Genomic DNA, 15,842 nt, shown 5'->3' with positions numbered 1-15,842 from the left:
GAGGTTGCAGTGAGCCAAGAACGTGCCACTGCACTCCAGCCTGGGCGACAGAGCGAGACTCTGTCTCAAAAAAAAAAAGTCTCACTTTCACTGTTCTCCATGCCTCTAAGTCCATTCTTTGGGTTTCGATGGGTGACTGTGTTTCTCACAGGATGAGGGAGAGAGACTGAGAAGGAACGTCCAGCTGAGCTACCAGGAAACAGGCAGGTGACGAGAGCCTTGTGAAAACAGCATGCTGGGTCTCTGTGGCCACCTTCCCCTAATCCAGAAATCAGGTTCCTGGCTTTCATGCCAGTGCTTTAGTGACCATGTCCACACCTTTTACTCTAGGTGGCCGTGAAACTCTAAGACACTAGTAGCTCTGAACTGAATTACCTGCTACCTGAGCTTCAGTCAATCATCTGCTGTTTGGACCCTTGCCCCACCCCTGCTTTGATAAGCACTCAGGATTTGGCTTTTATTCAGACCTTCATATGGTGTTCCCATTCTAACTATGTGTTTCTCCTTTGGACTGACTTTGTTTTACACCTGGGCCCAGGCCTGAGATAAATAATCTGGTTTCACTTTCAGACTCGTACATCTAGAATTATCCCAACCCTGAAGCTCTGCCTGGAACAATAAACAAGCCATCTTTGATACGACCTGGGACCGCAGCCCCAAAGCAAGGCCGAAGCAAAGGTCAGAAATCCAGAAATGAGACTGCAGATAAGGCTTGAAATGGAAAGGCCTCTCATGCACTTTCCAGGAAACTGAAATAAATCATGTTGGAGCAGAAACCACTATCTGGACATGGACGGCCATCCCAGTATCTAGGATTAGAGATGCAAATGCCAAAGATGTCCTGAATAGGTTGATGTGTCTAGGACAGAAAGACAGGTCCAAAGCTAAGGGAACATCTTGAAAACATGAAGAAACACATTGCCATGATTTTTTTTTGAGACAGGGTCTCACTCTGTTGCCTAGGCTGGAGTGCAGTGGTGTGATCTTGGCTTACTGCAACCTCTGCCTCCTGGGTTCAAGCAATCCTTGTGCCTCAGCATCCCGAGTAGCTGGGACTACAGGCATGCACCACCATGCCCGGCTAATTAGTAGAGACAGGGTTTCGCCAGCTTGGCCAGGCTGGTCTCAAACTCCTAGCCTCAAGTGAGCCGCCCATCATGGCCTCCCCAAGTGCTGGAATTGCAGGTGTGAGCCACTGCACTCAGCCTACATCGCATTTTTTAGGATAAGTTAATGACCATAAAACTTGATAAGTACACACAAAATTTTAAGAGGAATAAGAACATATGAGTTTTGAATACAACTCCATGATTTTTAAAAAGCCGTGTACTTACCAACATGAATATTATCTTTAAATGCCACATCATGGAGCTGAAATATTAAATGCCGGCTGAATTTTTCATCAGTGCTAGAATCCAAGTTCAAAACATCTTCAGCTGAGCAATTAACACCGTATAACTCTTGAAGTGCTTTACGCACATACTAAAAACACAAGTAAAATGCAAATAATTTATATTTTTTGTTTTAAAATTTTTCTATAAGCAATAAGCATCTCTTTACATATCATCTATGAGTTAAAAAGTCATTAATTTCTGATCAGGCGCGGTGGCTCATGCCTGTAATCCCAGCACTTTGGGAGGCCAAGGCGGGCAGATTACTTGAAGTCAGAAGTTTGAGACCAGCCTAGCCAACATGGTAAAACCCAGTCTCTACTAAAACCATAAAAATTAGCCAGGCGTGGTGTCTATAAGTCCCAGCTACTCAGGAGGCCGAGGCAGGAAGATCACCTGTACCCAGGAGGCGGAGGTTGCAGTCAGCCAAGATGGTGCCACTGCATTCCAGTCTGGGTGACAGTGTGAGACTTCATCTCAAAAAAAAAAAAAAGTCATTAATTCATTTTTTTTAATGGTTTTAATTACCAGAAAGTGTCTAGTTCATATTGAGCCTGACTCCAGCTCTAAGAATACAGCCTCTGAGACTACAAGGCACTGGGCATGAAGGCCATGCACAATAGAAAGGCAGCAAGCACGGGGGCTGGAGTCAGAGACAGGTCAGTGTCAGTTTTGGCTTTGCCATCTGCCAGCTCTATGGCTCTGGTCAAATCGAAACCTTAACATTTCCCAGCTGCTAAACAGGAATAATAATAGCAGCTACCTTTTGGAGTTGCTTTAAGGAATAAACAAGAAAATGAAATTTTTAGCACATGTAACTGCTTAAAAAAGCCTTGGTTGTGCAGCCTTAGGACAAGTCCCTAAAGCTTCAATTTTCTCATTTGCAAAATGAAGCTACTAAGAACTACCATGCAATATTATCTTGACATGAGCAAAAATGTTTATGAACTGCCATCAGTTTAGATACCTAAAAGTTATGCAATAAATTGTATTTTTAATGATATTTTGGCATTCTTCCAACACCACACTGCCCTCATGCCCTCTGGCTTTACTCTTCTGTAAATTCTTTCACAGAGAGGGCTTCCTTGATTTCCCTCTCTACATCAAATTCCCCCTACATACTCTTTTTCTCTTTATAGACTTACAATTTTAGGTTGATTTATGTGATTAGTTTGACATGTTTCCTCTGTATTACAGGGGCTCTTCCTCCATATTTGTTCTCTCCCTCTGTAGAAGCAGAATCCCAATTTTTTAGCTAGATTGGAAGCCATCCAGAACAAAGACTACATTTCCCAGGCTCCTCTACAGCAGGGTGTGGCTGCTAAGTCTGGCCAATGGGACGTGAGAAGGAAAGTAGGCCACTTCTAAGTGATCCTCTAACAGGCAAAGGGCATGCCCTCCCCTTCTCCATTTGTACTGACTAGCATGCAGACACAGTGGTATGAGCCATCTTGGACAATGGAAGAAGGCAACATCTTAGGGACAGCAAAGCAACAAGCCTAGTCCCTAACATTTCGGAGCCACATTAGATATTACTTGGGGGAGAAATAGGTTTCCGTCTTGTTTAAGCCAGTTTAATTTTGGGTCTTTATTATGGCAGCTAAATCTATCCTAATGTATTATCCTCCATTAGACTACAAAGTATATGCCATCAGACATTATGTCTCTTTGACTTACCACTTGGTAATCCTAGTGCCTGGGCACAGTGCCTGACACTTAGTAGGGACTAAAAACTGTTTGATGAATGAAGTCGACTTCTGTACTTTTGGAGCTACAGAGAATAAATTTAGTGATGCTTTAGGTAGGACAAGTAATCATATTCTCCTAAATTCTATTTCCCAAGATTAACTTTAATTAAAACTTTAAGTTACTTAAATAATTAAATTATAAAATCCAGAAGTTAAACTTATATGAGTGGATAATGTTGCCCTGAAACGTGGTCCTAATAAAATACATTAGCACCAGAATTCATTCTAACTGGGGAGAAGGGGCTTATTGAAATGTGTCAGTTTAGCCACTGAACCAAAGGGTATTTTACATTATCACCAATTATTATTAACCATCTGCTAAATTAACATAAGAGCTAACCTAATTATGCCTCCTCACAGTAAGACTCAAAGGAAAACGTACTTACTGGATTATAAACTTATTGCATACAAAGTAACCAATAAATGAAATTAATTTCAATGTAATCATTATAAAAAGCATTGTATTAACTAAAGTAATCCAATGAGAACTGTTCTATCAACATGGTAAACATGTTAAATAAAAATGCTGTATAATTTTGAACTTCGATTTCTACAGTTTCTTCCAACAGTTTTGCTGATGCAGAAGATTAGCTGCTCAAGACTCATTTGGATAAAGTAGTATAAAGAATAAGGAGAAAAAAATTCTAAACGCCTACATGGTCTTTGCCATACCAGTGTTTATTAATATGTGTTACAAATGAAATTTGCTCCAGTGTTCATTTCATTAGAAATATTTCTAGTTTCTAATGCAATGTGGTACTTCTTTGCTAATATGCAATGTTAAGTGGCAGTGAAAATCTCTGAATCGAGGTTCCTTGTAGCCCATGGAGAAACTACACAAGAAATCTTACTTTAGACTGTAGAAGAAAGTCAATACTTATGAATTACTAAAAACATAATTAGGCCAGGCACAATGGCTCACGCCTATAATCCCAGCACTTTGGGAGGCAGAGATGGGTATATCACTTGAGGCCAGGAGTTCAAGACCAGCCCGGCCAACATGGCAAAACCCTATCTCTACTAAAAATACAAAAATTAGCCAGGTATGGTGGCACACACCTGTAATCCCAGCTACTCGGGAGGCTGAGGCAGGAGAATTGCTTGAACCTGGGAGGCGGAGATTGCAGTGAGCTGAGATCACACCACTGCACTCCAGTCTGGGCGACAGAGCTAGACTCTGTCTCAGAAATAATAATAATAATAATAATAATAATAATAATAATAATAAAGGTTTAAAATTAAACAGAATTTACCAGCTGTAATGAAATAAGCATCTAAATTTATTTTTAAGGGTTCAATGGCTATTTGAAGAAAAATATAATTTGGGGTTTTTTTTGGGGGGTGGTGGGGGACTTTATATATATTTCTTCTGCTTCAAAGCCAGGATAAAGCTAACATTCTATATATTTTTTAAATAGCATTCACATACATTTTCACAAAGATTTAAAATCAAGCATATAGAGGTCCAACAGAGAATACTAGCAGATATTCTTTATCAAAAACATTTTAATCTGGATACATTTTAAAAGTTATAAAATGGGTAATCTATAACATTATTATTCAGTTAACATTTAAAAGAAAAATAGCTAGTCAATAAGTGTCAGTACCTACACTTAGGCTGAATAATAGTCAATACAATTTTAACACAACTTCCTGTGATACAATCTGAAAATTTTTTTTGAAATAATCCTAATAGAACTTAGCTGCACAAGTCCATGCTATTCCTTTTATTAGTAACTTCCTGGTTGACACAGCGAAATCAAAAATAAAGAACTACAATATTTTTTCTCTTAGTTAAAAATAGTAACTATATTTTTAGACAAGATTTTACCATTACTAGCTGTAGGACCTTGAATAGGAATTAGTTTCGTCTGGGCCTTAATTTCCGCATTTTGAAAGGGACAAGATAAGATGATTTCCAAAATTCCTGCAAGCTCGAAAATTCTAATACTATTTGTAGTCACTGTTCTTGAGGTTCATCTCAGTACCCAATTTTTACAGTAAAAATTATTTTGCCTGGCTTTTACCAAAGTCAGCTATTCGTAATGGAAGTCAGAGAATTAATATATAATTTTAAAATATAGAAAATTTTCAAACTGACATCTTTTTCAAAGCATTTTTTTTACCAGACAGTAAAATTGCAAACTATATGAACACAAATTGAACTTTCCTTCCTTTTCACAGTTTACTCATACAACTAATATTAAAAAATCCTGAAGTCAAAAGGAAGAGTAGCAAGAAAAAGAAGAGATACAGAACCTACTATTATGTAGGCTGAATTCACTGAATGAATAAGCCAATGAAGAGATGAATAGATAGAAATAAGAAAAACTTGAGTTGGCCATTTACCTCAATGAGTAATGCAACCATCTTTTTCCCATCAGCTCCTGGGTTGGCAGGTTTGTTAAATTCCAAATCAAAATAAAGCTTGCACACAGCATTTTCAGGAATAACTTCATAGCAGTGTAAGAGATTTTTTCTAAATTGAATAATTCAAGATTGTTAAATTGATATATTATACCTTTATTGATTGATTGATTGACTGACTGAGACTGAGTCAGCTCTGTTGCCCAGGCTGGACTGCTGCAGTGGTGTGATCTCGGTTCACTGCAACCTCCTCCTCCTGGGTTCAAGCGATTCTCCTGCCTCAGCCTCCCGAGTAGCTGGGACTACAGGCACGCGCCACCACGCCTGGTTAATTTTTGCATTTTTAGTAGACGGGGTTTACGCCATGTTGGCCAGGCTGATCTTGAACTCCTGGCTTCAAGTGATCCACCTGCCTCAGCCTCCCAAAGTGCTGGGATTACACACATGAGCCACCACGCCCAGCCTCTATCTTATACCTTTTAAATCATGGCAGTCTATCTTACATTGCAAGTACTGTGTTAACTGTGCTTTCACTACATACAAGTATGAAATAAGAACATGATAAAATGAACTGTTCACCATAGGTTTACGGCTCATCTTATCAAGGGTTTCCATCAAGCAAAATGCAACAATTATATCCTGTAACATTATTTAACTAGAAAATACAGTCAATCTTACAGTGTTATTTATTCACAGATGAGTTTGATATTGTGTAATACCTCTATATTTGTTTTTAGTGTCACCATGAAACAAATTTTCTTTGAAAAAAAAATGTTCTTTTCAGGATTCCATATTCTTGGGATTCCATGAATTTTCCATGAGAATTTTTAAATTCTGTATTTTCATTGGAAGATAATATTTTAAAAATTGCTTAAAAAATTCTGAATCACCTGACTTTGATAAGCTCCCAACGATCATGTTTGCAGTTACATTCTTTCTGGCATTAAGAGGAATGACTTTGACATGGGTTAAATAGGGAGAGATGCTGACTTAATTTGCAAATGATAATTTGGGCTAAGTGATATTCAGATGGCATCCTATACAAATTAAGGACTTCTAGTAATTTGAAAAGGGAAAAGTTATGTGAAAATTGTATCATCAGGTGGTACAGGTAGTGGAGGAACTCAACACACACATACACATACATACATACACACCCTGTAGCAGTCAGCTCCATATTTACATGGGAAGATGAGACTGAGTTTCAGCAAAACATCTGTCACGTTGTCTTAATGATTTTCATTCAACTCTAACTGGTGTTGCATGTATATAAACATAAATAATTCCAGTTTCATATTTGAAGCTACTTAGCAACATTTGAATAAAAGTATTCTAAATCAATATAGGGCATGCTAACAATTTACTCTCCTTTTCCACACATTACTCAAGTCTGAGAAATACTTGAATACGGCGGGGTGCGGTGGCTCATGCCGGTAATCCCAGCACTTTGGGAGGCCGAGGCAGGCAGATCATCTGAGGTCAGGAGCTCGAGAGCAGCCTGACCAATATAATGAAATCCCGTCTCTACTAAAAATACAAAAATTAGCCAGGCGTGGTGGCAGGCACCTGTAATCCCAGCTACTTGGGAGACTGAGACAGGAGAATTGCTTGAACTCAGGGAGGTTGCAGTGAGCTGAGATTGTGCCACTGCACTCCAGCCTGGGCAACAAGAGTGAAACTGTCTCAAAAAAAATTTTAAAAATTAAAAAAAAGAAAGAAAAAAAAAGAAATACTTGAATAGATCACTCAGTCAAAATAAAGCTAATAAGCCAGGTACGGTGGCTCACACCTGTAATCCCAACACTTTGGGAGGCCGAGGTGGGTGGATTACCTGAGCTCAGGAGTTCGAGATCAGCCTGGTGAACATGGTGAAACCCCGTCTCTACTAAAAACATAACAATGAGCCAGGCATGGTGGTGGGCACCTGTAATCCCAGCAACTCAGGAGCCTGAGGCAGAACAACGACTTGCACTCGGGAGGCAGAGGCTGCAGTGAGCCGAGACCATGGCACTGCAGACCAGTCTGGGCAACAAGAGTAAAACTCCATCTCAAAAAAATTAAAAAATTAAAACTAAAGCTAATAACAAATAATTTAAAATAGTAATAATAAAGTCAAGATAAAGCAGATATTTCATTACTAGGTAAGTAACATAAATATTCCTTTGTGATTAATAGTATAATTTAATACCTGTTTGCAAAAGAGAAATTTCAAAACTCCCTTTCAGTACACGCATATATTCGTGTATGTGCATGATTATTTTCTCCCAGCACCTGGGGAGATACTCAAGCATTGCTATGACAAGAAAACTCCAGAATTCAATTCTAAGAGCAACTAATAGTGTGGTCACGAACTATGGAAGCCAATTCAGCCTGAACTAATTTCACCAAAATTCCTAGGCAAAGGAAATGGAACTCTAGCTTAATGTGTGGTTCTGCTGCATGCTACCTACCTGGATTTATAGTAAAACCAAAATTCAGCATAGGTTGTCACAAGGTAAATACGTTGTCCATCTCCTACTTTGCATTCCAAAGCAAATACATGAACGTCCTGCATAAAATCAAAAAAGAATTCAGAAAAATTCACAAAATGCAAACCTAAACTCAACTGTAGCTATTGAATGTTCATAAAGAATTTTTCATTCAAGTTTTCAGAAACTGTAATTTGAACATTTGTATTATTAAAAACAAGACAAATAGTCACTAGGTTTATGCCATTCAAAATCTAATTATACCTATTTTTTAATCATTCATACAAAAGGTGAAAACAATTAGAATATGCAGACCAAAGAGAAAAAAGGAGAGAAACCACTCTTAAAAATATTACTTGTATGACTTCCTATGATAGTTTTATTTCTTAGTTTATGAAATTAAACTTATTTTTCAAAACTACTTATTATTATAAATGATTTGGGCTAAAATTGATTAGTAAATTCCCTAGTACATAAAAAAATGTATGTAGGAGCCATTTTTTTTTTTTTTGAAACAGAGTCTTGCTCTGTTGCCCAGGCTGGAGTGCAGTGGCATGATCTCGACTCACTGCAACCCCTGTCTCCCGGGTTTAAGCGATTCTCCTGCCTCAGCCTCCCGAGTAGCTGGGACTACAGGCGCCCGCCACCACACCCGGCTAATTTTTTGTATTTTTAGTAGAGACGAGGTTTCATCATGCTGGCCAGGCTGGTCTCGAACTCCTGACCTCAAAGTGATCTGCCTGCCTCAGCCTCCTAAAGTGCTGGGATTCTGGGGTGAGCCACCGCACCCAGCCGGAACCATTTTTTTAAAGGTTAATTACTGCGGTAGTTGTTTAAATATAATTGCTCATGCCTCCTGCCATAAGGGTTCTTCTAATAGAGCAATACATCCACAAGTTCTTTTGTTTCCTCTTAGCTAAAGGTAGCTGGTGAGCATATTTTTCTTTTCATGAGTGAAAAATCACAGGACTCAGTTGCTTCACCCTAACAAAAACCTTTTTGAAATAAATTTTATAGACTGGTGATTAGCAAGTCCAACAAGCATACCCCTATCTATATCTTTTTAAAATTCAAGTTCAAATGAACTGTCAGTATTTTAATTTCTGCTGCTTGAATTAGGTTTACCCAAAATGCCTAAGAAAGGTATTTCTTAAACCATTCTCATGAGATTTGAGTAAGCCTACCCTTACTAGAGAAAAAGAGGTCCTTCTAAAACTTCCAGCACTTGGAGATTTTATACAGCAACAGTGATCAGACTCACAGCACACTTACGCTATCATATAAGCATCTTATCGTTTCTTTCATATTTCTTTATATTCCCCACAGTGCCCAAAAAAAAAAAGAATGTGCAATACACATCTGTTGCTTGATTTAGTGATTTTTATTTATTTATTTATTTATTTATTTATTTTGAGACGGAGTTTCGCTCTTGTTGCCCAGGCTGGAGTGCAATGGCGCGATCTCGGCTCACAGCAAACTCCGCCTCCCGGGTTCAAGCCATTCTCCTGCCTCAGCCTCGGGAGTAGCTGGGATTACAGGCATGCGCCACCACGCCCGGCTAATTTTGTATTTATAGTAGAGACAGGGTTTCTCCATGTTGGTCAGGCTGGTCTCAAACTCCGGACCTCAGGTGATCCACCCGCCTCGGCCTCCCAAAGTGCTGGGATTACAGGCATGAGCCACCTCGCCCGGCCAGTGGTTTTTATTTTTCAGCACCATGTTCTTTGAAAGGCTGACACTTCTTTCTCCTACTTGCTTACTGTGTTGAAATAAATATGGTTCCCCTCCCTCTAAGCATAAAGCTTCATTTAAATATCATCACAATTTTTAAAAACTAATTGGTACTAGATGTGTCATTCTTTTTCATTACTAATATAAATTAAATGGTTAATGATTCACAGGAATATTTTTCCTAAATCACATGCCATTAAGATTGCCATTAAATTTTCTTGGTAGAATACATGGCCTGAAATGAAGACAAATAATAGATTTTTTTTTTTAAAGAACTGAAATTATAATGAAGAAGTAGAAGAAAGAAGAGGAAGTGGAAGAGGAGGAAGAAGAAGAGGAAGAGGAGGAAATTACTTCTTTACAGCTTTTAACAAAATTAAAAGCTTGAGCTTGTCGATGAAATAGTCTCCAGATGGAAGGTGGTTCTTCTGGCTTGGACAATCTTGGTCTATACACTGAGGACAACGGTTTCCTCTCATAATGAGATGCTCGTTCTTCAATTTGCTTCAGTTTTGCTTCCCATTTTCTATTCATTGGTTCAGAAGTGTGGAGAGAATAAATCCTATCCCACGTAATATTTCTATCAATTACTACTAAAACAAACAACAAACAAAAAGGCCATTAATTTCTTTGTTTAGAATATATTTTGTTTGATAAAGTTTCAAAACTCACTTCCTGACACTTATTTTCTTGTTTATTCTTTGCATGAAGTTTTACCACAGAATGAGAGCAAGGCTGGTTATCAGAAATTCTTAGATCCTGGTTCTTCATCTAATGGTGTTATGACTTTGGACAGGTTAATGAAGCGCCCTGAATCTTAGTTTAATCAACTGAAAAATGGGAATCAATATCATCTTGAGTACTTTATATACTTAGCTTGAAAATAAATGTGGTAAGACATAAGCAATCTCTAAATTACAAAGCCTCATGTAAATATATGTGCTTTTTGTATCATTATGGTTTTTACTATAACCATTTTATTGTATCACGTGCTATGACCTTGTCCACCCATTCTTGTGCTATTATTTCTCAGTGTAGAATTCATTTCTAGATACCAATGTACAGCTCTTAGTTCCCTTTTCCTCTGTTTCTGTCCATGTCTCCTCTTCTCTCTCAACACAACTTTTAGTTGGGCTAGTTTTGGATGTCTGTAGTAATGGATGATTTTTCTTTCTATATAATACTTTCATGTCAACCACGCCAGAGTAAGGGGGCCAGGCAATAATTTTCCAATTTGGGATTATAATTCATTTACAAAAGAAAAAGAATAGGTTTTTAGAAGAGTGGGAAAACTTTCACTCTAGATTAAAAACAGCCAAATCAGCCACAAACCCTTTGCCATTTTTCCCATCAAGAGATGGCACCTAAACTCACTCTTGTACTGACTCTCAGCTTGGCCATATGACTTGTTTTGGGCCAACATCACATTGACAAAAGTGAAGCAAGCAGAGGTTTAACGAGTGCCTTTGCAGCAGACTTGGTTATCCTAGAGTCCCGCCCTGAGATTGCCATGCCATAACTCTAGCCTCATAGAGGATGAAAGCCCACATGGAAAAGAACCAAGGAATTGCAGCCAACAGCCAGCATAAGCAGTCTGATATGTGAGATGGGCCATTCCAGACATCCAGCTGTCATCTGAATTCAACTCATTAGTAAGCCTGAGTCCCAGAGATACCTACCAAACTGCCCAGCCAACCCACAGAGCTATAAGAAAAAAATAAATTTGGTTGTTTTGTCTTTTTTAAGCCAGTAAGTTTGGGGCTGGCTTTGACATAGAAATAGGTAATTAATAGAGTTCCTCTCTTCATTAATATCATCTCTGCCATAATTTACCTATGTGGAAAATAGATATATTGGGGCTTTTTTGAAGTGAAATAATATGTACTAAATCATTTAACAGTGAAGTCCTATTTCTTTGGTAACACATTTGTGCTTATTGAGTTGATAAACATTGTCTTGAATTTTAGCAGAAAACTTTGCAGCAACACAAACTCATTGGCAAATGAGTATTTCCTGGAAGGAAAACCAGAATCTCCCTAAAAGATTAAGAAAGGGGGCCAGACGCGGTGGCTCCCGCCTGTATTCCCAGCACTTTGGGAGGCTGAGGCGGGTGGATCATGAGGTCATGAGTTCGAGACCAGCCTGACCAAGATGATGAAACCCCGTCTCTACTAAAAATACAAAAATTAGCTGGGCATGGTGGTGGGCACCTATAATCCCAGCTACTCGGGAGGCTGAGGCAAGAGAATAGTTTGAACCAGGAGTGGAGGTGCCAGTGAGCCGAGATCGCACCACTGCACTCCAGCCTGGGTGACAGGGCAAGACTCCATCTCAAAAACAAACAAACAAAAGATTACGAGAGGGTAGACCAGGCGCCGTGGCTCATGCCTGTAATCCCAGCACTTTGGGAGGCAGAGGAGGGCAGATTACCTGAGGTCAGGAGTTCGAGACCAGCCTGACCAATATGGTGAAACCCCGTCTCTACTAAAAATACAAAAATTAGCCAGGCGTGGTGGCGGGCACCTGTAATCCCAAATACTTGGGAGGCTGAGACAGGAAAATTGCTTGAACCCAGGAGGCAGAGATTGCAGTGAGCTGAAATTATGACATTGCACTCTAGCCTCCTGAGTAGCTGGGACTACTCCATCTCAAAAGAAAAGAAAAAAAAAGGGGATAGTACATCATGACCTTGTTAGAAAAAAAACAAAGGCATATTATCCGCAGATTTCAAATTTGACATCAATCGTAACAGACCTAAGAAAGATTATTCTCTCAGAGTTATACCTAATCCACATATAAAGTATATACTAGGAAACAGAAATATAATTCTAAAGGTACTAACATAAATTTCATAACAGGTATGCTTAGGGAAAATATCAATTCACTGGATGGAGGAGATGAAGCAATTTTTTTAAAAACTGCTTCAGCCGGGCGCGGTGGCTCACGCCTGTAATCCCAGCACTTTGGGAGGCCAAGGCAGGCGGATCACAAGGTCAGGAGATCGAGACCATCCTGGCTAACACAGTGAAACCCTGTCTCTACTAAAAATACAAAACAAATTAGCTGGGCATGGTGGCGGGTGCATGTAGTCCCAGCTACTCAGGAGGCTGAGGCAGGAGAATGGCGTGAACCTGGGAGGCAGAGCTTGCAGTGAGCCAAGATCGTGCCACTGCCCTCCAGCCTGGGCAATGGAGCGAGACTCTGTCTCAAAAAAAAAAAAAAAACAAAAAAAAACTGCTTTAACTTGTCAATACAAAGTGATATGGCTCCTTATTGCTAGATTCTGAGTATTCAGTTACTTTGATCTGCTTCACATGCAGCTAAAAATCTGCTATACTTAGATAAACCTAATTGAGAAACTGACTTTCTATCATGAAGTTTATTAACTTTTAACAAAGTCCATTGATTATTAGTGAAGAAAATAAATACAGAATGCAATCACATCTGAATCTAGCTAGTATCTACCAATAACTGACTACAAATGACTATGTGGATATTCGTACTTCGTGACACTGAAATTTTATCATGAAAAATTGTTTGATTTCGTAAAAATCTTGGTAGGACCACGGGAGTATGTCATACAGGAACATCATGGAGTCACAATGAAAAAACAGCTTAAGACTCACTGAACTGGGGAAACCATGAGCATCAACAGAAGAAGAAAGAGAGGTTCAGTATATGTCATGCCCCCTTCATATCTGCACAGCTTGAAAATTTTAACAGCTGGGGTGAGCATCAGAAGACAACTGGGGCTTGGTGTAGTCCAGCAGGAGGGTTGAATTATAAAAAGCAAAGGAAATGGAGAACAGTAAGGCATCTGGCATTCTGGTTTGGGACTATCACATTCCTCATCCCTCCCCTCTGGGGGAATATGTCACCATATTAGAAATGCTTTTCATTCCCGGTGGTGAAAGAGTGTTGTCTTTCTTTTACATAATTGTGTATCAAAGCTCCTTTCCACTCAGGGACTGTAACTATTTTTGGTAAGTTTCCAAGTTCCGAAGGAAAACTTTTATTGTATTTTAAAAGATTGGGCTCCGCCCGGTACGGTGACTTGCACCTGTAATCCCAGCACTTTGGGAGGCCCAGGCGGGCGGATCACAAGGTCAGGAGTTCAAGACCAGCCTGGCCAACATGGTGAAACCCCATCTCTACTAAAAAATAAAATAAAAGATTGGGCTCAAAGAGTTTCTATTATTTAATTCTTAACATTGCACAGAATGTTTGTTTAACCATGTTTGATTATTTAAGCATGGTTGATACTGATCTTTCAAACAAAGGGGGTCAAGCTAGAAAAAAGGCTATGTTAGTTCTTTTCGAGTAACTATAGTGGGAGAAGAGGCAGCAGGGATGGAAGGGGAGAGATGACGCAGACCTAAGTAGCCCCAGCTTCCCTGCGTTTATGCCCAGCCTTGCCCAGCTGTGACACTTGATGGCCTGGATTCCAGGAGCAGCTGAAGGAGGGGGCACATGCTTCCTATTTACCAGTTTCTGGGGGGACCTGAAGCCAGCCTGGCCATGGTTCTTCCTAGCCTAGTTCTCTCAGTTTCTTTCTTTCTCACCTACCTTCCTTCCTTCCTTCCTTCTTCTTTCCCTCCTTCCTTCCCTTCTTTCCCTCCTTCCTTCCCTTCTTTCCCTCCTTCCTTCCCTTCTTTCCCTTCTTTCCTTCCTTCCTTCCCTTCTTTCCTTCCTTCCTCCCTTTTCTTTTTTCTTTTTTTCTCATCACTGGTCAATTCCTATTCCCCAACTCCAAATTCTCCCTCTACCCTGAGATTAGATTCATCAGTATTTTGCATTTTCTGCCAATACTCTAGTTCTATGATTTGGTAATATCCTGGTATTTGACAATATTTTCTTAATATAATCCCTTTTCTAGCCTCTTGGAATGCATTCGTACTATTTCTCCCAGTGCTAAAGTATTTATTATAAAGTATGTGATCAAAAAGCATTTACAAAAATATTATTATATAAGTTCACTTTCTGGATGAATAACACCTTAAGAAATTAAGTATAAGTGACTGGATTTTCTTTTTTTCTCCCACTTCAGTCACTTTGCCTTTCTATGCTTGAGCAGAGGTAACTCATATTTAAATTTCCCCAAATCCTCTTTAAGGAGTAAGAAAACACACAGCGATATATTGTGCTTTTTTTTTTTTCCAGTTCCTCCTTTCTATCCTCCCCACAGGATCTCCCGTCCAAACAGCATAACTCTGCCAGCCCAATCACCCTTAAAACCATTTTCATCACTTTTCACAGGGATAATGATTCATAGCAACATTCAACTCACACAGATAAACTAACGTCACGAAGTCTAAACTCCCCTCCAGAATCTGGCCCTAAATCATTTACCTATTTCATTTCTTACTCTTCCACCATCTCACCAAATGAATTGATAATGACCTCTCCTTTCTCCTGAGCCACTCCAGAAACCTCCCCCCACACCCAGCACACATTTCTCTTACCTGGAATGCCCCACGTTGCTTTTCCCGAATTCTTCCCCTTCCAGGCCCAGATCAAGTTCTGTCACCTCTGGGATACCTCTGTAAAGAGAAATTACTGGCTTCAGCCAGAAGACACTGCCTCCAGCCTACTGTTTGGCTATAATTAAAATGTTTGGCTGGGCACGGTGGCTCACGCCTGTAATCCCAGCACTTGGGAGGCCGAGGTGGGTGGATCACCTGAAGTCAGGAGTTCGAGACCAGCCTGGCCAACATGGTGAAACCCCATCTCTACTAAAAATACAAAAATTAGCTGGGCCTAGTGGTAGGCACCTGTAATCCCAGCCACTTGGGAGGCTGAGGCAGGAGAATCATGTGAACCCGGGAGGCAGAGGTTGCAGTGAGCCGAGATTGCACCACTGCACTCCAGCCTGGGCAACAAGGGTGAAACTCTGTCTCAAAAAAAAAAGTTCACAGAGTAAGTAAATTAGTGTGATTTACAGGAAACCAGAAAACTGCTGCTAATGCTTGCTAATTTGGCAAGAAAGTTTAGTACAGGAAGGGGTTTGGGCATCACAATAGGATAAGGACTAGTTCAACCACACTAGTCCCCTCTTTGCAAATTACTGCTCTGCAGAGCCACTGTTAAGGTTGGGAGTGGGTCCTATTTCTCAGTTTTATTGAGGCAGAAAAAGGACT

At 39.7% G+C, this 15,842-nt stretch overlaps 1 protein-coding gene across 20 annotated transcripts in view; it reads right to left on the bottom strand.

Moving 5' to 3' along the window:
- PRIMPOL (primase and DNA directed polymerase) overlaps positions 1–15,842 on the bottom strand; it is a 45,655-nt gene that overhangs the window by 27,898 nt on the left and 1,915 nt on the right. For 10 of the 20 annotated variants that reach the window (XR_008625278.2, XM_034959484.3, XM_034959485.3 and 7 more), the window contains exons 2-6: positions 15,168–15,245; positions 10,060–10,298; positions 7,957–8,054; positions 5,489–5,618; positions 1,335–1,482 (exon numbers count right to left, since the gene is read on the bottom strand). Coding sequence is in view for 18 of the 20 variants with exons in the window: in XM_034959484.3 (XP_034815375.2) it covers positions 1,335–1,482; positions 5,489–5,618; positions 7,957–8,054; positions 10,060–10,239 (556 nt within the window). In the remaining 2 variants the exon portion in view is untranslated. Of the gene's footprint in view, positions 1–1,334; positions 1,483–5,488; positions 5,619–7,956; positions 8,055–10,059; positions 10,299–15,167; positions 15,246–15,842 lie in introns of those variants that run through there. The other 10 variants (XM_024928567.4, XM_055112043.2, XM_055112041.2 and 7 more) reach the window with 5 other exon arrangements.

This window comes from Pan paniscus, chromosome 3, assembly GCF_029289425.2.
Source record: "Pan paniscus chromosome 3, NHGRI_mPanPan1-v2.0_pri, whole genome shotgun sequence".
In the NCBI taxonomy this organism is placed as follows: domain Eukaryota; kingdom Metazoa; phylum Chordata; class Mammalia; order Primates; family Hominidae; genus Pan; species Pan paniscus.
This window is presented reverse-complemented; position numbering and strand designations above follow the sequence as displayed.